Source organism: Neodiprion lecontei, chromosome 1 (genome assembly GCF_021901455.1).
Source record: "Neodiprion lecontei isolate iyNeoLeco1 chromosome 1, iyNeoLeco1.1, whole genome shotgun sequence".
NCBI lineage: Eukaryota > Metazoa > Arthropoda > Insecta > Hymenoptera > Diprionidae > Neodiprion > Neodiprion lecontei.
This window is the reverse complement of record NC_060260.1, coordinates 39,804,648-39,830,589: the sequence shown is the minus strand read 5'-3', so window position 1 is coordinate 39,830,589 and position 25,942 is coordinate 39,804,648. Positions and strand designations below refer to the sequence as shown.

Below are 25,942 nucleotides of genomic sequence, written 5' to 3'. Positions count from 1 at the left end.
CGTCATTATCGACACTCGATAATTCCCGAGCCGCGTCAAACTGCGAACCGGAGAATGGCACGAATTGTTTGCTCGCAATTTTGTCTCGTAACAATGCCAAAAACTTGATATTTCATTGTGCCAAATTACTGACGAGGCGAATTCTTCCGTCTATCGGCTATTGCTTGTCATTCACCCTTTAATACCCACTTGAAAATATCGCGCAAAGACTCTTCGATCAACCGATCTTGCAGCAGATAAGAAATACCGTATCTTGTATCTGTATCTTGCGCAACGAGCTACAGCTGCGATATATTTTCAATTTGTCGTGTTATCTACCGGTATAAGTTTTTCCTCTCTTTCACTTTGTCTCAATCGATCACATCTGCGTGGATAATGTGTATCCATATATATATATCGCGACTTTAAATAGACCGTGACAATTTTCTATCATATACATAAATATGTTTGTGTGTACGTATGTGTCTGCGTGTGTGTCAAAGACGCGTGACGAGATTACTGCAGCTAAACTTTCCGTTGATCGTTCAACTGGAGACTTAATGTCGGATAATTTACGTTCACAGTCAGTGTGCGCGAGTGTGCACGAATGTGGACAGTGTCCATAATGACTAATCAGGCTAATTAGATGTGATGTTTTGGAATTAGACAGCACATGGATCGAACAGCGATTACGTATGACGTGTCATATATTAAGCATATGAGACGATAAGCCTGTAGCCGAAACACGGAATAGCTACTGTGCATAAACCTTTATGATTTATTTATATGTAAAACGTGAATGTGCGTTGTATGGTAATTGATTTTTAATCAGTACATTTCAGCTGCTGTTGCAGGTTATGTTATACCTATATGTATATCTAAAAATGATTCTGTCTCGTACTAAAGACAAAATTAATGATGCAACAATGTGCTCGCAGTCAAGAGAAAGGTATACAAGGCGAAAAAAAAGAAAAGAAAAAAAAAAACGAATCAGAACGACCTTCAGAAAGCCCAATGCTGCTTTATCAGCCTTACTCGTTACAATTATATCTCCGTTAGGGTTTACCAAATCAAAAAAAAAAAAAAAAATGACTAAAACCCGCTGAGTAACTCTTCGCACATCGAGCAAGTTGTCAAGAAAGGCTTAACGGGATGATCGGAAAAGATAGATACAAACACTGATACACGTATGATACATTTATGTATAATGTATAAGGCATAAATGGTTAAAAAGCGTATTATCGCCAAACGTGACTCGTGACCGTGCAGTGAATCACTGTTTCTCCCCTCTAAACACAATCATGATACCCCGTTCAGCAACTGACTTACTGCACATGCGATCCTCGTGGTTGCAATAGGTACCTACATATGCACATAATCCGAAGTACATAAATACATACATACTGTGACGTGGATTTTTCCCGCTCCTCGGTCACTCGGAGAAAATGACCGAGACACTCGAAATACACGCGCTATTTAACAAAAGAAGTAAAATAAAATCTTATATTTCCCAATAGCGGTGATACAAAAAAAAAATAAAAATACAATCCAAAAGTCGCTCATCGCGAGTCTAAAAATAAACAGAAAATTACACGTAACCTACTCTATTTCTTACTCTAATGAGCTCGCGGTTCCCTAACTAAAATGTCACTCAACGATCACAAAATCCTCATACGCAATTCTGAATTTGCAAATTCGCCATTTGTTCTCCATGGCGATTATTGCTCGAAACCGAAACTAGAATTAATTATCCGACGGTGCGCCGTCGGGCTACTGAACAGACGGCGTCCTCAATCTCACTCGAGATCTCACCCGACTCGGAGTTTCGACGCTATCCCGAGCTGCCCTAAATCTAAACGAATCCGCAAACGTTGCTATATTTCAAACGCGACCAAAACTCAATGCTCAAACTCCTCGTCTCAACTGCTGCTCAACGCAACGGCAATTTCGACTATACATCATCTCAACTCGACTAAACACTATCTTAACTAAACGGCAACTTAACTAAGCGCAAGCACCACTACATTTAACTTCAACTAAACACAAGCTCAAGGTAACGCATCTCAATTTACATTATCTTAATTACCGGGTACGGAACTCAATGCAGGCGCAACCGAACGTAACCTAAACTATACGCTATCGCAACGCATCCGAAATCAGCCCTTCTCAAAATCCAAAACGTTATCCGCTAATCCGAGCACTCCAATTCGGCACTTCTCGACCTACTCGAGAGGTGACACTTAAAAACCCGATAACGCGGCTCGACCCGGTACAGCGAAATTCGGCTGTACTTGATTTCACTAACGAGAAAGACTCAACTAAAACCCGTGACTCTACTCAACTTTCTCAGGAACTCAAAATTTACTCTACTCTAACACGCGTACTCAGGCTACGGTCATCAAGCAAAAGAATCGGCAAAAGAATTTCGAGTACTTCTCTACAACGCAAATCCAAAACGGCTACCCGTTACTCGGCAAGCCTTTTCGCAATTATGCTCGAAATTCAATCGCGGGGATAGAAGCAGCGCTTACCTTCTACATCCCTGCAACCCCCTTTCCATTCCCCTCGCGATTTTTGGGCGAGTCCATTACTTCGCGAAACTCCCCAAAACGTGACTACTCATCACGACCGCCAGAACTAGAGCGGTTTCGAAAACCTATTACCTGCCGCAACACGGATCTCGATACTCCATCCCATACGTGACGTCATACCCACAAGAATCGCAATAATCGATCCGTCATCGATTTCGTCGATCGCGCAACTCGACGCGCACCTTCGATAGCATCGCTGCGCAGAACTTGAAGCTAGATCGCAATCTCGTCCTCCGCGCAGCTCCGTGACGTCTTGGCGGTGAGCGTGGTGCTCCCTCGTCGCTAGTCGGTCCGTCGCAAGTTCGCCGGTCAATTGTTGGCAGGGTGAAGGGGGAGAGGCTGCGGCGCGCCGGCCGCCAGCGGAAATCGCGTCCACCTTGGATTCCCGCGATGCGGGGATCTGCGTCGGCTCCCCTTCCGCAGCCTCGACATCCTTCCTTCGCAATTGTCGTTAGTCCGCCACTTGGCAATTTCCTCGAATTCGGTGTCGACTTCTTGCCTGATGCCGTTGTAGCTCGAAAAATAAAAAAAAAAACAAAAAAACCTGAAATATCTTACGCTATTCGCTAAGGTGTCCCCTCTCGTAGTTTCGGATGCGTGACTCTAGTCCTGGCGCTCTTTTGCAAAAACTTCGCGACTCAATTTCGGAAATTCCTAAATTTTGGTCCCGCCCAGGGTTCAAGGAGCCCCTTGTAACGGGCATCAAAAATGCCACGTTACAATACATAAGCGCGTAAGTACGTAGGCGTAATTTGCATTGTCTCCGCATGGTGACAGCAACTCATCACCATCGGCTTTACAAGCGATAACAGCGATGTGTGAGTGTGTGAGCGATGTGTGAACGGTTTATGGTCGTGTTGGATCTCCTGTTTTATCGCAAAGTAAAAATGAGTCAGGCAGTTTACGACCGATTATAACTTGCGCCCATTGCTAGATTACACAAACAATCCTCTTTCACATACATACGATATGGCAGTATTTTCCATGCATCCGTGAACACTGTGTACATCAAATATCCACCCCCGGGAAAAGTTTTGTGTATACATTTAAGCGAAGAATCGACCGAGTGCTATTGTCGATTTCGACGTTGACGTACATGTCTCCAAATATCATATCAGAAACATGATTCTTGAACACGAAAAGGGCTTAACAGTCCCATTCTGTACACAATTCTGAAGAAAAATATTTCAATACATTTTTATTTGAGGCATTGAGGCACGAATTTACTATTGCCATTTCGTAGGATTCCTGCCATTTCTTTATTTCTACGTTACATAAAAATGGATTGGACTGTTTTTGTTCAGAATTACGTATAGAATGGGCCTGTTAAGCTTTTCTTCGCATTTGAGATACGTGGATTTCGATATTTCGAGGTATATATGACTAGGACACCCTTTTAAATAAAAAGGACACTAAAAAGGAATCGACGCTTTGGATGTTCCTTCCGGTCATGTGCATCTTTGAAAATATCATTCGTGATCATACTCTGGATTTCATTCCTGAAAATTTCTTGGGAACTGGGAACTGGGATCATCAACTCGCACTGTTTTGAGTCATCTGACCGGGAGTTGATCATTCAATGACACTGCGATATTCCTGTACATTCGTTACGCGTATTATGCACATTTTATGTCGAGCGGACTTCGCGTGCGTCACAAAGACGCGAATCCTCCCGATGACGCGGCGTTGCCAGGCTATTCGGGAATTGTTTTCGTCAAAACAACGCCGAAGGGACTAATGCGGTCAACAATTAGGCGCATAACGCGCCTTCGTGTCCGTAAAATCCCTCGGCTCGACCCTGAATGGCCCAAAGTTTTTCCAAGTAAAGCGTAGTTATGCCCCTTTTATACCTATATATCCGTGAATGTTCACAATTTACCGTTATTTACGATTACTCGATGAGAGTCGGCGACTACTATTCGACGAATGACATCTTGAGGAATAACGCTTTGAAAGCTTTGAACCCAGGCGGATTCTAATGCCTCCGTATTATTTTATGGTTCTTGTTTACACCCTTATCTTTGGCGAATTGTATTTGTTTTTTGTTTTCTCGACACGAAATTGGCGACCCTGGTAGCGTCCCCGTGCAGTTGGAGATGCTTGCATGTTGCACCCGACTTCAATATGTCGAGCAAATATCCAAGATCCTTATACCTTGACATGCCTGTACACCAGGGTGACTCATTGTAATCTTTTTTTTTCTTAACGTATCACTAGAAAAATTTGTGGCAAATGCTGAAAAAAAATATTTAGACGTCGCTATCAATTATTGTTGTATATAAGTTTATTGTTTTGTGTTCATACTTTTAGAGTGGCACGTCAGAAAAAAAAAAAAGTCAACAAACGAACCACCCTACTGTACACTTTTTCCCCTAGATTTTGCGGCACACGGAGCCACTGGAATAGCAACCGTGTGGCTAAAAGATTTTGTTTATCGCGTTTGTGTCGGTGCGTCATGGACATTCGGAATGCCGTATTCATAGATATACATACATAGGAAGCATGGCTGACAGTCGTGTATGCATGATGGAGATAAGGGAAGGCCATGCAGTGTCGTTTAATGGCTGTTGAGAAATAGTCAGATATGCATAATACGTACGCTTGGAATGATCGGATCGCTACGATCTAAGGCGTCGATTATTACGAGTGTATGGTGGAGCTTATGGTGCAAACGGGAAACAGCTTCGAAAAAGATCTGCCTGAGTGAAAATGTACGAACGGCGATCGCAGGGTCGCGAAGAGAGAAAATAAAAAAACGAGACGAACATTTCCAAATTATCCATTACCCGTTCAGGCGTAAACATGTTTACTTCGATATCTTTGTGCTTCTGCGGAAAGAAGATCGTTTGTGTGCTCATTTTTACGTTTCATTGAATAAGCGAAACGTATTCGATGTAGCAGATAATTATTATCACTGTAAACAGTGGTTGGCGAAATTAACTACGTGATGAAATCTTCTCCTCGTTTAAAATACAATGGCTGGTTCTCAGTTACACGGAAAGTCAGGATGAATATGATGAATCGTCGGAGGTTATAAAACAAAGTCAAAACTTATCAAAAAGCCAGGGATGCTCGAGATTATTTCAAGCTTCGTCGCGAATCAAATGCTTTGTTATAATACGCATTAGACGCGATAATAGCGAATTTTTCACAATTTTAACCAACGATAAATTCGAACCTCGAACAGCCTAAGGTCATGTAGTACTCCCACCTTTACCGAGCGAGCAAATTCAATCTTTTTCTACCCATACTATCGTTTGCTCCGTCGGTAAACGTAGGAGTACAACATGACCTTAAACAGCGGACGCGAGTGGAACTTTATTAAACTGATTGAATTATACTTTAGAGTTGGTAAATAAAAAGAGGTTAAAATTACCTCGAAGTAAGGAGGAGCGGATGCTTCTTTCTCTATCTATCTATCTATCTATCTATCTGTCTATCTATATCTATCTATCTATCTATCTATCCATATATCTATCTCTTTCTCTCTCTCTCTCTCTCTCTCTCTCTCTCACTGTTTCCGTAACGCATTCGCATGTGTATAATATTATCGACACACGAGACATCGAGATTGACGCATAGTCGAAAATTGCTTTCACTGTGAATCCGAGATCTACACATCGAAGACTAGTTTGCATACGTATACTTAAATAGCAACTTCTGTCCCTACTACGTACAACCTATAAGCGCGTGGCAGCGTATACATACGACTGTATTATAATCGTGTGTTTAAAGGCCGTACATTCGTAATGCTCACATTCCCGCACAGACTACACGCGGCGGGGATGAAAAGTCGTTTAAAGCAACGAGAGCAATCGCGAGTAATTTAATATCGCAGATACCGCTAATAGCGTTTTGTAATTACGACGCAGCACCTATTTGCGCATTTCATCACTGGCGTTGTATGGAACCGATGAAAGAAAAGCAGCAGTCTCTCAGTCAATTTTATCATCTCGTTTATAAAAAACAAAAAAAAAATAAATAAATAAATAAAAGAAAGAAAAAAAAACAACAAACAAACAAGTATTATACAATCAAAATCAACCGACCGAAAGACATGAAATTCTTAGGTTATACAGCACATGTTATAATCATACCGTAATCGCGACGAACGAGTAAACAGTGCGCACAGTGTACGGACATTTTAGAATAATTACCCTGTTGTACGCTAGCAATTAAAAACTACAAAGTGATACCTTGTCTATGAATCTGTAAAGATCATATCTACGCTGTCAAGACTTACTTTAATTTCCGTCGCTTGACCGGACACTTTGGATATTTTACACACGGTGTAAATGAAACAATTTACTTGCGTTAGGTTATAATTAATAATCAATTCATTTTTGGCTCGTTTATCGATTCAGCAAACTTGTCTACATTTTAAGGTTCGCATTACTTCGTCATCACACGATTGCCTGCGGTATCTCATATTCATAATAACGAACAGAGACGAAACGAAACCATCAATGAAACAATCGATATTCTGTACAGAATTGACATACAAAAAATATATTTTTAATGTGAAAAATTTTGCGAAACTATCGTTACTTTCAATACTGTCGACAAATGTTAAACCTTTGGAAATCGGCAACCTGTAATCTTGGTCGAACATGCAAGAGAGTGAAAAAAAAAACAGTCAGATAAATCATCCACTGATATTCGTGGATTAGAAAATGACGATCGGTTGTTTACATCGATCAAGATTCATTTTGAAATCCGGACACGTGTCTCGAGTATCAAAAGACTAAGAACCCTTTAAAATTGGAGTGAAAATTAAAAAAAAAAAACAGAAGGAAATGTGGGAAATTAACTTTTCGTCACTTACCACCGAGCATAGTGAAGAACTGTTCTTCAAACCGCATTATTGCACGATTTGGCAAGCGGCCCGTAATCTGTTGCACTTTAAGAGATGTAGGTACCCGTAATCCACCGCTGGGAATAAGATCCGTGTATTCACTCGTATTCCGCGGATCGTTAAGGACGAGAGCCGGTGAAAGGAAAACGCGAAAAACCAAAAACCGCGTCTCTCTGTGCGGCCGTTTGAACGCGGCGACGGAAAGCGTGAGTCTGACGGCAGCCCCGAGGTGGCCAATATTCGTTCCACGCTGACTCTGTCGATACACTAGCTCGATTTCCCCAGGAGTTTCAGTTTTGAAAGACGGTTTAGAGCCGCGAAGAGGGGACTCGGGGACCTTTTAAACTGATAGTCTAATCTCGCATGGCGGCAGCCGGAGAGAAAAAGAATGAGGGAGAGGGAGAGGGAGAGAGAGAGAGAAAGAGAGAGAGAGAGAGAGAGAGAGAGACTCGGGAGATCAGAGTCGTCGATGGATTCAGCTCAACTTATTATTATCATTATCGTTATCTTAGATAATACAATTACTTGAAATTATCGTTACGCTATAAATACCGGTTTATATGTATACCTACTTACCTTGTCGAAAAAACAAAAACTCACGAAATTATGCGTTTGCTATAATAGTTGTTCGGCCGGGTTGCGAAGAAAAATTCAATCCGTAAACACAAGCCGAAAGGTTTCTTTGTTCGAGGAATCGAAATTTTTTAAACTCGAACGTAAATGATATTTGTTATTGAATAACGGTCTAGCGACGGAAAAGAAAAATCAGGGGATTGTCGGGAAATTTTTTTTTGACGGTCCGGAAAAGTCTGTGAATATGAGTGGAATCTTCATCAAAGTTAGGGAAATATTATTGGAGAGATATTTATGTTTTAACTGTAAAAATTATTTCGCTTTTATTGGTAATAATTGACGACGGATTGAATATTAATTCGTCTCAGATGAAATGAATCATTTTTCGATTTTCACTTTGACGCGATGTTTCCTTAATTTTGTTACACCATTGTCGACGAGTTATCTTGATGAGAATTTACATTACCATTACCGAAACATGATAATAGTTATTAATGGTTAAAAAATGACTGGTATTTTGGGAAAATCGGCTTTGGATATCAGGAAGATATCAGGGAATTTTATACTCTGATTTATACCGTCGTCTTTGTAAAATATACAGATATTATGTTGTATAATAAACGAGTATTACAAAATGACGGCGATAATACTTCCGAATATTTAGCGAACGAAACTATTTCATTTTCTGTGTATTCCAGTTTTCATTACGATTAACTCGAAGACCAAATTCGTCTGGAATTGGCGAGACTCTCGATTTCTCAACGCAATTACCGATCGATCAGTGTGAACGGTTTTTAACGGCCGAGAAAGTTGTTCAGATTTCTTCACGTACTCAAATGTTGCTCATACTCTAAACACGAAAAAATCAGTTTCGAACAGCATGGATTTTGGATATTATAAGCGAGTATAAAAACTCAAAGATTCAATATTCGTCGTCAACAATTGTCTTCGCTGTAAAACGAATTTCTCATCACAATAAAAATAACTCACGTTACTCGAAAATAGGCAAAAATTTTCTGCTTCTCAAATCTTTCGGAGTATCGGTCGAGTATCGAAATAATTATCGAACACGTACGCAGAGGCATATTTTTCACGGTCGAATTTCGCCTCCTTCGTCGTTTGACGTTCGAGTTGAAGATCCTCCGCAGATTTTGAATACGATTAAACACGCGTAACTAAGTTATTGGCAAGTCCGAGTTGTTTGATTTGTGCAGCCGATACAACGTCTACGGTGTAATTAACATAAGACGATGCGTCGTGAATATATTTAATTACATACTTTAGGGTGGAACAAAGTAAAGGAAAAATAAAAGAAAATAGATATACGTACGGGAACTGAAGAAACGAATAAACGACTATAGTAATTAATAAATGCGCATATATATATATATATATATATATATATGTATAATTTATAATATAATAATATATATATTAGCATACGGAGAAATTCAGGGTATGGAAGAATTGACGTAAGTACGTTATAAACAAATATACGTACAGCATAGAGTAAGAAATTAGTATGAACAGTTGATGGGTAAAAAAGAGATGAGGGGGGAAAAAAATACCGAAGATTGAAGGATTTGCGGAGATTCTATGAAACTGGGAAATATGATCCGTAAGTAATGGGGGGAGAGTAAATAGATAAATAAAAACGACTGACTCTACGTGCAATAATTAATTATCCGGTGGATATATTTGCATGAAATTAAATACTCGGGTCCCATTATGCGACATGTCAAATATTAAGCTCGCATAGCCGTGACCAGCATTATTCATCCAATTACTACGAGTACATGTACATAAATACTTGAACGTACGTATACTCGAATATACCTTTAAGATATATGCACGCGCTGAGGATAAGAAATTGCCGAAACGCGAGCCTTGAAATTGATTATCGTGAAAAATTGTGTTGAGAACTAGTTGGTATAATGAGGAAGCGTCTTTGAATAATTACTATTTTACGATATATTCACCGAGAATCGCGTGTAAAATGGTACGTAAGAACCACACGCAAATTAAACAAATTTCTTATCCTTCTATATTGAATAACATTTTCCAAAATTCCAAAATCCGCATTTCCTATTTTCACACATTATTTCGTATATAATGCAATTTCAACGTGGGCTCTGAATCGTTTTGCTAATTACTTATAGAGCGCTGTTATTTTCACATTAAGTAAGAAAAAAATAAACAAACAACAAAAGTGTTTGCTGTAATCTCGTTTGGCAAATAATAATAATAATAATAATAAAAAGAAGAAGAAGAAGAAGAAGAAGAAGAAGGTGAAAAAATCATTGCAGTCTGTAGCGTATGTTCGCAACCGATCGAACGCGTGTAATCATCATCGTAATCCAGAACTTCTGCCCCTGAACCGTAAGTTTCGTTGTGCAACTTGCATATAAAGTACATAAGTGTAAAAATGTTAGATTTAACACAGAGACACACGTATATAAGCATGCAGTAGTTGATCGATGCGAAGAATTGCGATATTTCTTCGTCGGATCGTTTATAATCGTTATGCAATTCCGCATTATAGATGCTGCGGGCTTTTAATTCGATCTATAAACGAGTCTGGAACAATTGTTCTAGAGAGTAGAGAAGAAGAACGAAGAAGAGGAGGAAAATAAAATATCGATAGTCCAGCTGAAATGGATATTTAAAATTGCAATTTTTTTCGTACAACTGTTTTCTTTCTCACCAATTATTAGTAGTCTAAATACGGAAGCTTTGACCGCCATCTTGCATTTCTGGGAAACTTTGTTTTTGCCAAATAAATCGTCCAATTTCTAAATCGTTTACCAAATATTATCGCGACTGAAACTCGTGGGAAATTTGATACTCCGCGCTTTTGTTCCTTGCAAATTTTTGTTTTTTTTTCTTTTGCGTACAATCGATATTTTCCGACTCGAAGCATAGATTAAAGATGGCGGCTGAAGCTGCCGTAAAATCTGATCGGAATTCTTTATTTACGTTATACCGCCACGATGACATCCCTCGACTATTAATTGAAAAAAGAAAATCGCGGTGTTGAAATATTGAAATATTCTTTTTTTTTTTTTTTTTTTTACACGAAACGATCGCAGGGCTGTGAAGAGTAACCGAGAGTTCTTATGCAGGATCGCCATGCTCAGAAGTTTTCCTTATCAATTTAAAAATTTGATAAGCGAAAGGTTCGAACTCCGTTTTGTTTCATCGATAACCGATTTCCGATCAGTCGGCGATACGATATTCGTGTATGTAATACGGCCTAAATCCGCGGTTGCATCGCCTCGAAGATTAATTCATACATTTTCATTCGTTGTCAGTCTCATCCTGCAATAAACGTTACGCCGAATTTGACATCTCGACGATACGGAAAAAATTGATCGCAACGACACGTGCAGACGTGCTAATTTCGGAGCCTAATTTGACGAGTCGAATCGACGTAGGTCAGGATTATGAGGTTCCATTCTTGTACCGTTAAGATTAGATAAGAACTCCGGCCACGAGAGACGGAGAAAGAGAGAGAGAGAGAGAGTAGAGAGACAGTGGCGTAACTAAACTTTATGAGCCCCGATGCAAAAAAAAATGAAAAAAGTCTACGTTTATTTCGATACGTGAGAGTAAATTTATCACAATAATACGGATTTTCTCTTAAATCGTCGTAGAAAAAAAAAAAAAAAAACGACATGTTAAATAATGAGACATTCCAGTGTAAAATATTGTTAGATTTATATTCAACGTAAAAAGTTTTACAGCTCGAATCACGATACTTTGTTTTTTTCTTTTTTCTCGTGGAATTGTAGAGCTGATTTTGGTTGATGAAGGACGTTGAAAAATCGTTTAAATAAAAATGATTCTTTTTGTTTTATTTTTTGGGGCCTGACTTGGGGGCCCCTTTAGTCAGGGGCCCCGTAGCGTTGGCATAACTACGCCACTGGAGAGAAAGAGAGAGAGAGAGGGAGAGAGAGAACCAAATAATGATTGATAGGAATTTGTTAATAGTCGACAAATCGTACTTGGCTCAACGAAAATTAGATAATAATAACGGAACATTTATTTCGCCCATATTCGAGTATACTTTTGTCGACAATAAATATAACAAAGTCTTTTTCACAGCTTATTATACCGCTCGAATCGCGATTGATCGATCATCGACCTTGTCAAACTTTTTAGACAGAGCTTTACAAGCTGAAAGCTTATCGCGCGAGTTTCGAATAAAGATTCGAATATTGGGAAAAAACACTCGCCTCTTGAATATTATTGTTGTTATTTAATGTTTTTTTTTTTTTCTTTTTTTCTTCACCAATCAACCGCGACGATCGCACTTGCATGGAAATTGAGCACTTTGTTGAGTTTTAAGTTGCATAGCCGAGACCGCGAAATTATGCGGAAGACGAGGTCATTTTTCTTCTTTTTTTTTTATACGTTTCATTATTCGACACTGACTGATTCATATATTAGGTATGCATGTGGAAATCAAAGTCTCCGTATAACGTCCAGTGTTGATGTATCAAAATTTTTCAAACTTTTCGAGACGAATTTTGCAGAATTTTTTATTTAACTTTCATCTATCGTAAAATATCGGTGCAATTCTGGTAAACTTGTCGATCAATTAACCAATTAACAACCGATTAATCGAACGATTTTCAATATGTACCGTGAAAATTATACAGCATTAATAAGAATGTGTGCGCACTGCTAATAAAATTCGAAAACAAACTAGGCCTACATTTCTCGTTATAATCTATCTAATCGTATTTGTTATATCATTTTATTTACCGCGCTCTTTAGTTTGGTATAGAAATTTGAGATAACGGTTTGGATCGGTTGTGTAATAACGCTGAGGATGTTTTGAAACTTTTCAACAAATACGTGAAAAATACCTTGATGACGAGATGATGCAAATAGGAAATTCTTTTCCTCGTGAAAATTTCTACCACTACGAATTTTCACAGAAATTAAATTAACACATTTCGTATTATTTTATACACAATTGTAAACACGCATAGCTTTTTCTATTCATAACTATAAATATGTATAATTTCTTACGAAAACAATTTGAAAATGTAAAAAATTTCCTTAATAATTTGTAAAAGATTTTAGAAATCATTTTCATCGGGGTTTTTCTATCGATTGTAAATCTGTTGGGTATAATAATCGATAAGTGAGAATTATAGTACATTATACAGGGTCTATAATTATAGAGTATATTTTTTTTTTTTTTTTTTTTTTTAAAGGCACAACGATTCTCTGATTCCTGATTTTTATTCCGAATTATTCTATAATTAGAATGTTTGAAATGATGAAACTCTAACTGTTTCTGATTAGATTCTGATGTTTTCAGGCTAATTTTACAACTGTCAAACAGATTGTTTAAAAGAACGTTTAACAAATCTCACGTTGAATAGCAAAATTATAACGTACAAATGTAATTATTCTGATACAAACTACTAGCGAAATTTTTTCTGCGAGATCTTTACGATAAAAAAAAAAAAAAAAAGAAGGAACGAGGTCAAAAGATCGGAATCGTATGTAACAAAAACACTAAACTGTTGATTACGACTTACCATTGGCTTGTGTTATTCGACTTTGCTAATATTCATTTCCCATTACGTGATTAATCCGTTGAGTCACAGTGGAAAGTATTCTTACCACCGATTTTGTATCCATTTTTTGTATACTTAGACAACTTTGAAAACACATTTCTTTGCGTTTTTTTGTTATTTCTGATGGAATACTGACAGGTTTTCAATACTCTGGACTAATTATCGCGATATAATGTTAATTATTATTGTTAGAAACAAATTTATTGATAAAAATCGTGACAATTGAAGGAATAATTTGTTTCCGAGAAAGTCACCCCTCTACACTGCATTACGAATCTAAAACGGGATGAAAAAAAAATTGAAGATGGCGGCGCCAATACGGCTGAAAAAAATTTCAAATTCGATCGGATCCGTAGAAAAAACTCTGTCCCGGAGTTTTTAGGGTCGCTGATTACGAATCTGAGATCAGATTTCGAAAATTCAGTACGTCGAATCCAATCAGCCACCCCGAAAACCCCTGCACAGAGTTTTTCGACCGTGTTCGATGAAATTAAAAATTTTCGTCCGCCATATTGGATCCGCCATTTTGAATTTTCTAAAATCCGATTTCGGATTCACAATCGGCGACCCGAAAAACCGTCGAACACCAACTCGTTAGAAAATTCGACTCGGCATTAATTTCCGAAGCGTTTTTCCTTCTCCCTTTTCGGATTCCGCTTACATATAAATTTTGAAGCAGCTTCCAGCTCGCGGCGATTCGATTCGTCGTTTATGTTGAGCGTTATACGTGACCGGTATGCCCGTCTATCCGAGATCCCATCGACCTGCGGGGTTATCGCATGACCCGTTCTCGGCTTGCTTGTAAAATGTATAATAAATCTACCGCCGAGTTATAACATTAAATACAAGTTTATTATTACGGCTGTCTGAGAGTCCGCAGCACGCGTTACACGGTGTAAATAATAAAGCAAGATGCCGATGAAGAGCCGCTGGCTTCCATGCCATCCGTTACGATTGCCAAGCACGTGCTAAAAGCGTGTCCCTCAGGTTTCCTTGTTCTTCGCTACTTTCGCCGAATTATTCTTCGCCGTTGTTTCAACACCGATCAGTTTCCTCCTCCTTTATCATATATTTGGCAGATTTTTTCTCCTTCCGATACACAGTCTACTCGTTTTCAACAATTCGGATTTACATCCACCAATTGGTGCGATAAAAAAATTGACATTGCGATAAAACTGTCTCGGCCAATTATTATTTGTATATTCGTATTGCATTTATACGTATAAAATTTGCCGCGTAATCTTTTATTTTTCACTATAATTTTCGCTGTTCTAATATCTACGGATGAAGAAAAAACATCCTCCAAGTAATTCGTAATATCTTCTAATTGTCCGAACGTTACGTTAGTAAATGCCTACAAACTTTCGATACTGGCCTTACGATTGTCGTTAAAATAAAACTCATTCGCGATTATATTTCGCTGAACAATAATCCCAAATATTATCGTCATTGTTATTATTATTTTTTTTTCACCAATTATTTTTTCATATTGTACTTTACACTTTACGAAGGATTGTTGAAAATGGCAATGAAATTAATTTTGCAGCGAGGTGAACTTCTTTAAACATAATTTTCTCCGGAATATTATACTAACAATAAATTGGATGAAATAAAATTGTGCTAATTTTTTTTTACCCACAAGTCGTTTAGCGATGTTATAAAAATTTGTGCAGCAATTGTAACAATAATTAGATACAGCGTTGAGGAAATGGCGCGTTGTTTATTGAAAACTCTTGCAGATAGGGTGAAAAATGTCCATCGATTCTTTTTCGCGCCGCAGGCGTTGTCTGTAAAGTATTAACATCGAAAGATTCGTGACGCGATGAAATTTGTATAAATTATTGACGACGAATCAATCATCTTTTTATGTCTCATCAGCGTCATCATTATGTGTTCGAAATCGAAAATTCGGGAGCACAGAAAAACGCGGTTTTGCATAAATAACCGTTTCATCGATGGAAACCAGTTTCTCAAGACTTTTATAATCCCTCCCACTTTCCATCGAGCCTCGTTTTTCGGTTTAGAGGTCAGTACCGCGAGTTAATAACCGACGGCGTCTAGAAATAACACAGCTGATAATTATACAATAAACAAATACGTTTTTAGGCTACGGTTTCGTTATGTAGACGTGATTATTCATTTACCTACCGAGTTTTTCAGTTCCCATTAAAATTCATTATTAATCAATGTTGCAGGCGAGAAAAATTTCTCGCAACTATGATAATCTTGGATGCATGTACAGATACAGCTGACTTCATTATAAATACCGCGTTCTTTTAATCAGCTACGATAAAATAAATCGGTTATTTTAGAAAAGGTTTTATAATTAAAATGCAAAAATTTTCCAAAACTTTGATGAGAAAATCTGCAAATTCGTTATTTCCCAACAGATGAGATTACACAACTTCAGATTTGTTTAACGTTCTTCGGATAATTTTTGGGATTTTGTTAGCGAGCAAAATGAGTCCAAAAGCATTAAAATCGGATCATAAACAACCAGAGATTAAACATTCCGAATGTTTTGCTTTTTGCGGACTTTACTTTCTGCCCAAACAATTCATATTACAAAATTGGTCGAATGAAAAAGTTGACATTTCAAAGGTGAATTTTCAGCAATATTTTACAATTCTTGTCTGCACGGAAGACAATTAAATTATGGTTATAATTACACAAGTTTGTTTCAAGTGCGCGTATTTACAAAAAATTTTACGATACGAATTTTTCTTTCACAGTTTTAATGTAACAATTAAAACTGATCTCGATGATATAACGACTGAGAAATAAATGATAGAAAATTTCTAGGCTGGAGTAATTAAATAATCGCGGCAATAAACCTGCAGCAGAGTGTTAAACACATAATATGCACAAACAGCACTAAAAATACTATAATTGTGCATGCTTACGTTTTAATTACACGTTGGCATTGAATATAATACAATTTACTAAACGCTGAACGGACGTTAAAGTTGAACCTAGTTAGAGAATTTGTGTTACTAAAATATGTGCCGCAGCTTGTTGCAGAAACCGCAAAAACTGTAATTGATACATTGCGAAAAAGAATTTTTCCCTCCAAGTTTTTCGTGACACTCTTCTTATTCAAACGTGTAAAAATTAATACGTTCATTATGTTGACCGCGTCCGCTGCTGTCGTGTCACGAGTGCTTTTGAATGTACGTAAAATAAAAAAAAAAAAAAGTAACAACGAGGAAAAATACGTCACCGTGCACACATCGCACAGTCGAACTTTTATAATCATCCTACCTGATATTTTCCTCATTTTTGTACGAATATTCAAGGTGAAATCTTACGTACAGCTATAACAATTCTGACGTCTTAGAATATTGTTAATTACGCTTACATATATATATATATATTGCATGTACAGAGAGAAAGAGGTTACAACATTGTTAACGTCTATTCTAAATTTACCGATCGTAAGGCGATAGACTCGATATAGAAATTTTATTACATGTTCTCCGTCGTTTTTTTAACTCTGCACGCAATCGCACTTAATGAAATTACGTGGATTATTTTTTCAGGTTAATTAACTCCGGTTGATTAGATTCAGCACGGATTCACTGTTCAACAACTGTCGTTACCTGCATAGACAAACTGGCGGTTAAGAGGTAGTAAAATTGATATTTAGTGTAAAATTGTTGGCTATAATTACGACGTGATGAAAAAACCAAAAGAAAAAAAAAAAAACAGGAAGAGAATGATGCAAACTGCGCAAGGCAAGGTAAAATGTGCGTTAAGGTTATGTGGTACCACCATCTTTACCGACCGAGCAAAGTCACCCTTTTTTTTTCCTGTATTAAGTAAACAAAGGAACGAAAAGGGTTCAAATATCGACGGCGTTTTCTTTGTAGCGAAATTCAGGAAAGTTCCTCGTATCCCGAAAATCTTGCTAAAAAAAACAAAAAAAAATGCGTGGTTTTTTGACACGTGAACCCTTTTCATTCGTTTGTTTATTTAATATTAGAAGAAAAAGGGTGACTTTGCTCGGTCGATAAAGGTAGGAGCAATATATTATCTTAATGTACGTCGAGTTGACGTATGGTGAGTGGAAAAGATGTTGTAAACTGGACGAAATTGTGAGAATAAGAAATATCGATCGATTGATTCACTTTATTTATGCCCTGGCGAAATTTGACCCACACGGGTAAGTATATCATTATACGTATAGAAAGATTGTGAGTTATTAGCAGAGTGCAAGAAAGACCAGAGAGAAACAAAGAGAGAGAGAGAGAGAGAGAAGAAGAGGTCGCTATGTCAGCGGTAAATTACGTATCTGCACAAAATTTACGATCTTAATGGTTATGTTATTCAACAGGTGGAATGACAATGTTATATCATCAACTTATCCTGCTGCAGCCAAGTTCCGCGGTTTTCGTTTTACGAGCCTCGGTTAATTAGTCGTCAAACATTTATCTTGCAAATGGCGCGGTGCAACCAATTCTGCATAACGTATGAGCTGCAGATATTGACTGAAATTGTTCGCTGCAAGCTCGCTTCGCATTCTCCGTCGTTTACCTACATTTGTCACAGTGTAGGACCTCCTTGCTTTTTTTTTCAAAAAAGCTTCGAGGATCTGGTCGTCGAACGGAATGCAAAGCTCGAAGATATCGGAAACAACAATTGGGTCGTTATTGTGATAGGTTTTTTTTCTTTTTTGCAGAAACTTTTCTCAAATTATTCGTTATATCTTGTTAGTTTGCGTTCTTAGAATTTGCTCAGATTTATTTCCAAACCATGACGGGAATGTTCGTTAATTCGTTCGTGTTTACTATTGTTACGAATACCGCGAGTAAAATTGCAGGGATTTTTTTTTAAACAATTTTTTAATCATTTCCAAAACCGATTTTTCAAAATCAATTTTCTATTCTGAGGGAATGCTTTTCAAACTCGATTAATCGACCGACTCGATTGTTTTTCATCACAATCGGTTGTAGTTTTTTATTTTCATCAAAGACGCAATGCAATATCAATTTATACGATTGAAGTATCAATTATCATCACTGTCTTACTTGCTGAGATACCTATTTCATATAATAATAATATAATTAAATTATCAAAATACTTTTAGGTCATCAAGATTACATAATGAAGTTTACGAAATTTTGGTTTAAAATGCACCGTTTCAAAAAACCACAAAGTGATCGATCAATCGATAAATTTTTACCGATTCAACCGGGTTATTTTCCATTATTTTTTTAGACTCGATTAATAGACGCATTGATTGTTTTTAAACTAGTCGCTATCGCTATTAATTAAAACACAACCGTCAATGATTTATTCGAATCGAAGCAACAGAATGCCGCTTCGTGCAACAGAATCGCTCGTTGCAAATGAAACCGACGTTTGATTAATGGGGAAGAATAGGTGTAATTAATTATACGAATGAGTAAAGATCTTGGAAAAGCTCAATCCCACGGTATTTTCATAAACGGAATAATCGTCATGACATAAAGATAGTCTGTCTTCTTCTTCTTCTTCGTCTTTCCTCTCGTCATTTTCCTCGACAAGTTTTTCCCCTCGATATCCTGTTATCATCGTTGTTATTTTCGCATGACAAAATACGTGAGGAATACCGTCTTCAGCTTATAACAATATAAACAGAGTAGAAGAAAGCTGAAAGAAAAGTTTTATACCGCTCCTATTTCTACATACACGAATACTTGGCTCCTGCATATAATATTATTTATTATAGGGGTATAATATACGAGCTGGTTTGGTTCTATCGACATTTTCTTATCTCTTATCCTTAAAAATATTGACCCAAGTATGACTCGGCGAAATGAGCACAGCACGCACTCACGCACCTACACACACACATATTATATATACGCATGAAATATTGTAAGAAGGTTTGTTTTTGGCCGCGGTTTGTAATACGTGTGTTACATATCTACGACAGAGCTTGACGCCACGCTGTTACAACAACGGTAGCTGAGCGCATGTCGGAGGAACGCAAACAGATCGCGAGCACTCAATAAAGAAACAGACAACGTTGTAGACTCGTCTTTCTCTACGCGTATAATTGCTTTCGCTCGACATACCTAATCGGAAATACCTAAGCTATCGAAAGGAAAACACAATTACGGATCGGCAGTCTGGAAAAACGATGAATGTGTCGGTGTGGATTTAGGCCTCGAATATGCTCCGCAATCTACGAACTAATCGTCGGATGACAAATTTAAACCAAACAGTTTTACGTATGTTGTACGTTGTAGGTACGTACAAATGCATACTATGCGTGTTGAAATTTAGTCGAAACGAATTTATGCAACGTCATAAGTCGTAGTAAGAGAGCTTTCGGAGGGAAAAAATCAGTGGCTGATTGAGCATTTATCGAATTATTATTATTCGAGAGCTACGAAGACATTTTTGAAAATTTCAGATAGATTATAGATACAATCGATGTTGCTTCGCTTAAAATTACTTCCAATATGACGAAAATCTATCAGATTTGTTCCGTTTCAATCTACGATGACTAAACGTTTTGTATAGAAGACCGATTTCTACGAAATTGACCGAGACGGATTTTATTTGATTATTTATTATATTTATCAGTTGTTGATCACGATCAATATCGGTTCAATGTTCTCAAATGAAATATCGAGCAAGTGAAACATTGCATTTTGAAGAGAAATCAGATGAATATACTTGATTTTATTGAGAATTTGGAAACGATTTGAAATGGTCAATCATTCATACGTCCAAGCATTTGTTTAAAAGTGCAGAAATGTCCATTCTTCTATTTAAGAAAAAACTTCCCGCTTAGCTTACGGATGTACTAATTGACTAAATACGTAATTTGCGACCATTTTGCAATTGAATAATAAATCAAAGTTAGCTATTTTTGTATCACCGATTCCCGTAACAATGATTTTTCGGAAAAAGGATTTAACGATCCTAACCTCAAACCCTAATAATCGGAATAATAAATGGCGACCCAATTTTCTTCGCTCATTCTGCAGCAGAAGTTATTTAAGGATAGATGAACATGACAGACGAAAGTTAACCAGGTAAAATGAAGCTGATCAAGTTGAATGCGAATGAAAAATGGCTCTGTGATCTAGATAAAAACGTTCTAACGCTAAGTTTCAATTGTATACGCCTCGTCGTTAACAGCGTCAGATAAATCACAATATTCCATATTTTCTCCTCAATCGCGGAAACTTTTACAACTAAATGTAACTAGATTAGCTTCAGTGCCACTAGTGAAAGTCACGCGGTACTCCTACCCTTACCGACCGAGCGATCGGCCGTCGAAATTTGAACCCTGTCCGTTCGTTTGTTTATTTACAATAGGAAACGATGAAAAAGGGTGAGTTTGCTCGGTCGATAAAGGTAGGAGTGCTGCGTGACCTTCAAGCTCTGTTTTGTCACGTTCTTTTTCCCACAACTTTTCAATCTGACCGTAGTACTCCTACCTTTACTAACCGAACGATGCAGCGTCGAAATTTGAACCGTTTCCGTTCGTTTGTTCATTTAATGTAGGATAGGAAGAAGAAGAGTGAGTTTGCTCGGTCGGTAAAGGTAGGAGTACTACATAACCTTAAAGCTTTGTTTCGTCACGTTCTTTTTCCAAACACTTTTTCAATCCGACTGTACACCCCAAGCTTCCCTAATTCGGTCGTCGGGATGAACGTAAATCAAACTTGAAATTGGACGTACAGAAGTGTCGTGCATGCGATTGAATGCGCGTTACATCACGCAGTATATCAGCAGCAAATAACCGCAAACTGCAGTACTTGGATTATGGCGCACATATAATATGTAAGATGCGTGTCCACCTATGCGGATGCAGATATTTAATGTGCGGCATATGGCCTTGACCCCTCGATCCGCAGCTTCGATGATGAAATAATCTATTCTCGATGTTTCTCCGCGTATCCGCGAAAAGAAGAGAATGCATTGAAAAATTCGATCTTTCATCGCGTTTCTCGACTGGATTATGTAAATAATATGCTATAATCAATCAGCGTGTAGCAATAATTGTTTGTTGTTCCGCAATTAATGATCTTCTTTTTCATCTTAGTCTCGCAATCAAATCCAATATCTGTATTTTTATCCTTTCGAAGCATTATCTGAGCGAAAAAAAAAAAAAAAAAAAAAAAAAATTAAAAAGAAAACCGTAATAGAACGTAACTCCTGAAAAAATATTCAAACCAACTTTCAGCAATTTCTTTTCGTGTTTTTGTACGTACGTAAGCAACCTGCTATTTCGAACGATCGATACCTACCCATAAGGTCATAATCACTTCTGTAGAATTGTTAATGGGAATGATTATCGCGATCCATTGATGAAAACTGAACAGTTCATTCATCGCGGTGTTAAATTACACACGAGACATTCTTACGATTTTGCTGTTACTATTTCTTTCGCCGTAAATACGTTTTAACTGTCGATATTTGAAACTTTCGTTAATAGTTCGTCATTTTCTGAAGATTGTCAAAAAGATTTGGATAATCGAGCTTTTTGTTTCGATCATTGAAAGTCACTCTCTGTAGAATGGGGTAATTTATCTTCTATTGTTCGGAGCAGCTTTCAAATTTGTAATGTGGCAAAAGTTTCGGAGTCTGCTAAAATTGAGAAAAAATAAGAACGACTCGATTATGAAATCGGTATTGAAATTCTGAAACTAATAAATGCAATTTTTGGGAACTTTGAAACTGGACGAACCGTGATAAAAAGACTCGAATATCCTGCATGACTAGAAGACATTTGCTCGTAAGAAGAAACAAGGACACAAGTAACTTGGTGTACTATGTAGAACTGCTATTATCACTTGGCAAAAATTTCAACGAAATTAAAAATGGTGGTGAAATCCAAAACCCACGGATTTGGCATGGAACGCCCCGTATACAGTGTCAACAGCAACGATACGATTAATTTTCCTAGCCATTATCGACTTTTAGCGTTCTTCATAGATTTTTATATCCCATGCACATTTCTGCAACAGCATCAGTTTGTCTCAAAACGTTTTGCGCTGCTTCCAAAGCACGCGACAAAACTTTCCGCCACTCTCTGTATCGATACATGTAATTTCACTCGCATCGTTACGCTGCAAACCGTATAACGTATCGACGATGGCTTTTTTTCAATTTGTTATCGCACGTATTGAGAAATGATAACTTATATATATATATATATATATATAATCGCCTTGCGACAACCTGAACCACAAGTTATGCATACATTATAAATACAGTGAGCGTTTTATTATAACCGCAAATTAACCAGCCGCCAGGCTCTCGGGTTTATTTCCCAATCATCCAAGCTGCGCGGCAAAGGCAAAAACGTGATCTATAATGATTTTCCATACGGAAATTATCCCTTAACCCGCGATCTTGTTCCGAAATTTTATCGCTTGTCGCAAATGAAACCGTGATGAAAGTCGTATAGGTCGATATTTTTAGGTTGGCCAATGTTTCTACGTCCTGAATTTCACTCGTGAAACAATTTCGATCATCGAAAATCGTATGGAGCAAATAATCAAAAGTCTGATAAACCAATTTATTTTTACTTGATAGGCTAGGCGGATTCTAGACCACTAACAATTTGCCAACTCTCAAAATCGGCCTACTGCGCATTCTGACTGCACATGTTTCAAATTTACCGCTTTTGCGCATGCGCAGTAGTAAGTAGATTTTGGGACTTTGAAAATTTTAGCTGGTCTAGATACCGCCAAGCCTATCTAATATCCTGCTACTTTATGGACCGATAAAAAATCGTTCCTACGTTAAATTGATTGCTGAAATTCGTTACCTAACCTAAAAACGTTCGGCTATACGAGTTGTATCAACGTTTCAGTCCCTGGACTGACAACGTGGTTGAACGATCCTGCTTTAGAGATTTCATTACTGCAATTGATGGCTGTAAGTGTCAGAATACGATGAATTTGCAAGGTCATCGTTTTCCGGGTCTTTATTACCGGTTCTCTGACGGCCAAAACTCGTACCTGCATCGAATTTTATCGTCTGGCGATGATCGTTCGACGAAGACGCAAATCCCGGATTTGGAAATCGTGGAAACTCACCGTCCCTGGAAGCGGAGGCGTGGGGATAGGGATGATCGGTATTTCCTTCACCGAAACGATCGATTTGAGGGCCGTTACGGATCGGCACCAGCTTCTGAATCACGTGCCCATCCATCTTCATCCGGCAGTCGTCTCCTCTATCATCTCGAGCCCGGTGCGAACCTCTGCGACTGTCGAAATACATTAAAAAATGGAGGTCTTATCGGGTTCACGGAGTTAACGATCAACGTTGTTGATTTGCCAAAAATAGACATTTTCAGTCATTTTATTTTTATGACACGCAAGTCCTACGTTTAGTATTTCTCCAATTATTCCCTTCCCAGGCTATGAAGATGTCTCGTTGGAAATAGAGAAGCGAAAGCTTTTACGTATATCGTATACGAAATGAGCGAAAATTTTTTATCGACTGCTGTAAATAAAAATAAAAAAGAAAAAAAAAATCCTTTTCGGTACAGAAAATAGTCTCACGAATAAAATGAACCACCGTAAAATGGAATCGGTTGAATCTACTAGATTTTTATACGATTTTAAACAAAGCATCAATATCTAAGATTTTGTTTGTAATTCCAGTATTTTTTCGATACTCAATTTACGACCACATCTTCTAGTAAATGAAATGAAAAGTAAATATTTTTGGCCAACCAACCTCCTTAATCTTTATACAGCTTTAGTTCTCGAACAAAATTATTTATATATTTAATTATCTATAATAACGTTAATTTTATTCGATAATTGCACGGATACACGGATTATTTTATCTATTCAGAATTATCGTAAATCATTTCGAGATAGATTTATCCCAAGTATATGTATAATTAGGTATCAATTAAACGCGCAGTCTTAATCAGTTTATCGATTCTCGACTACACACATACATTATTCGTCTCTAAGTTTGATTTGTAAAAATATTCGTTGATTTTATTTTACAATTAACCTCCGCGATCTGCGTGATATATACTTATATAATGCACCTATACACAATTACACAAATACAAACAAGCTGCACGTAATAACGAGATGTGAAATTCGAATACGCATGTGAAACTTTAAAACTGCCAATACGTGATGATTATTTATACTGTTTGTTGAACCGTTAGCCAGCAGTTGTTACATAGATTCCATTGATAAGTCAGTTTATCCAGGGTTTCTGAATGCCTGATAATTGGCTATACACAAGATAAAAAAAAAAAAAAAATAAACACAGATGTTTGAATTTACCAAATATGATATGCAGATAAGATATTTAGTCAAGTTCAAAAAACTTGTAGTTTCACTTGATAACGCATAAATCATACTTCGACGTAAAGTTTATCAATTCTCCCAGGCGTTTTAATTAGGCGTGATGCCACGTGACCGATTTCAGAGTATTCACTAGAATCCATATCAAGCCTTCGTAAAACTTGGAATCGATTTAGAATTTCTCATAAAATGATCTTGCCATTGTATAAAAGTGCGCTCTGGTCAACTAACGCTGAAAAAACATCGCGCAGATTTCTAATTAAATTATTTCCCCGCGAGTCGGGCTTTGAGGTTATGTTCAGCAAATTATCCGATTATTAATCAATGCGATAATTCATCGGTCCCAACCGATCCGAGTTTACGTCCTAACATCAAATCGATCACGTCACAAGAAATTTCGAAACAAATCGAGTGTTGTAACGAGACAATGAGAAGAATTCTCACAAAAGGAGAACTCTTGAATAGGTCACGTGACACCAAACTCGATGCACTTCGAGAGGAGGAAAAATTCTGGAAATCTATGGGACGGGGAGGGGAAGGGAGGGGAGATGAAGGGGGGGGACACAAACCTACCCTTGGTTTCGCCACCAGGCTGCGCCCTTTCCCATGAAGGCGAATCTTATACGGCGAATGAAATTGGCGGCAGGTTTCTTATCGACCGCAGGGAAGAAAGGAAAAATTGGAAGTAGGTGACGACGAGTGCACGTACGATTTAAGGATTATTTATCCGCGTGTATGCAGAAAGGTTTAGTTTCGTTCGTGAATTTACTGAAACTCAACGCCGCTCAAAGTCCGCGCTGGCGGAAAGCGTCGCCGCTACTGTAGATCAGGACGCGTAACGTCGCGTCGTCGCCGCGATAGTTCTCCAGGCCTCGCGTGCAAGCCAATACGAGTGCAGGGTATCTTACTGGTGGACACATAATGCGGATGGTGATGCACCGGCATAGAGTAAACGTTTACAAAGAGGTTGAGAAAAGCCGTATAGCCGGTACAGCGCAGCGATGCCGACTAATTGTAAGCTGAAATTAATCGACGCATCGATTGTTTCGTTTTTTTTTTTTTTTT

At 37.8% G+C, this 25,942-nt stretch overlaps 1 protein-coding gene across 6 annotated transcripts in view; it reads right to left on the bottom strand.

Moving 5' to 3' along the window:
• The window catches only part of LOC107217195 (hepatocyte nuclear factor 4-gamma), a 44,253-nt gene extending 18,596 nt beyond the window's left edge, over nucleotides 1–25,657 (bottom strand). For 2 of the 6 annotated variants that reach the window (XM_046746250.1, XM_046746260.1), the window contains exons 1-2: nucleotides 25,451–25,657; nucleotides 23,639–23,808 (exon numbers count right to left, since the gene is read on the bottom strand). In XM_046746250.1, coding sequence (XP_046602206.1) covers nucleotides 23,639–23,808; nucleotides 25,451–25,485 — 205 coding nt within the window. In that variant the 5' untranslated portion in view covers nucleotides 25,486–25,657. The other 4 variants (XM_046746246.1, XM_046746256.1, XM_046746274.1 and 1 more) reach the window with 4 other exon arrangements.
• Between the last annotated feature and the right edge of the window lie 285 nt (nucleotides 25,658–25,942).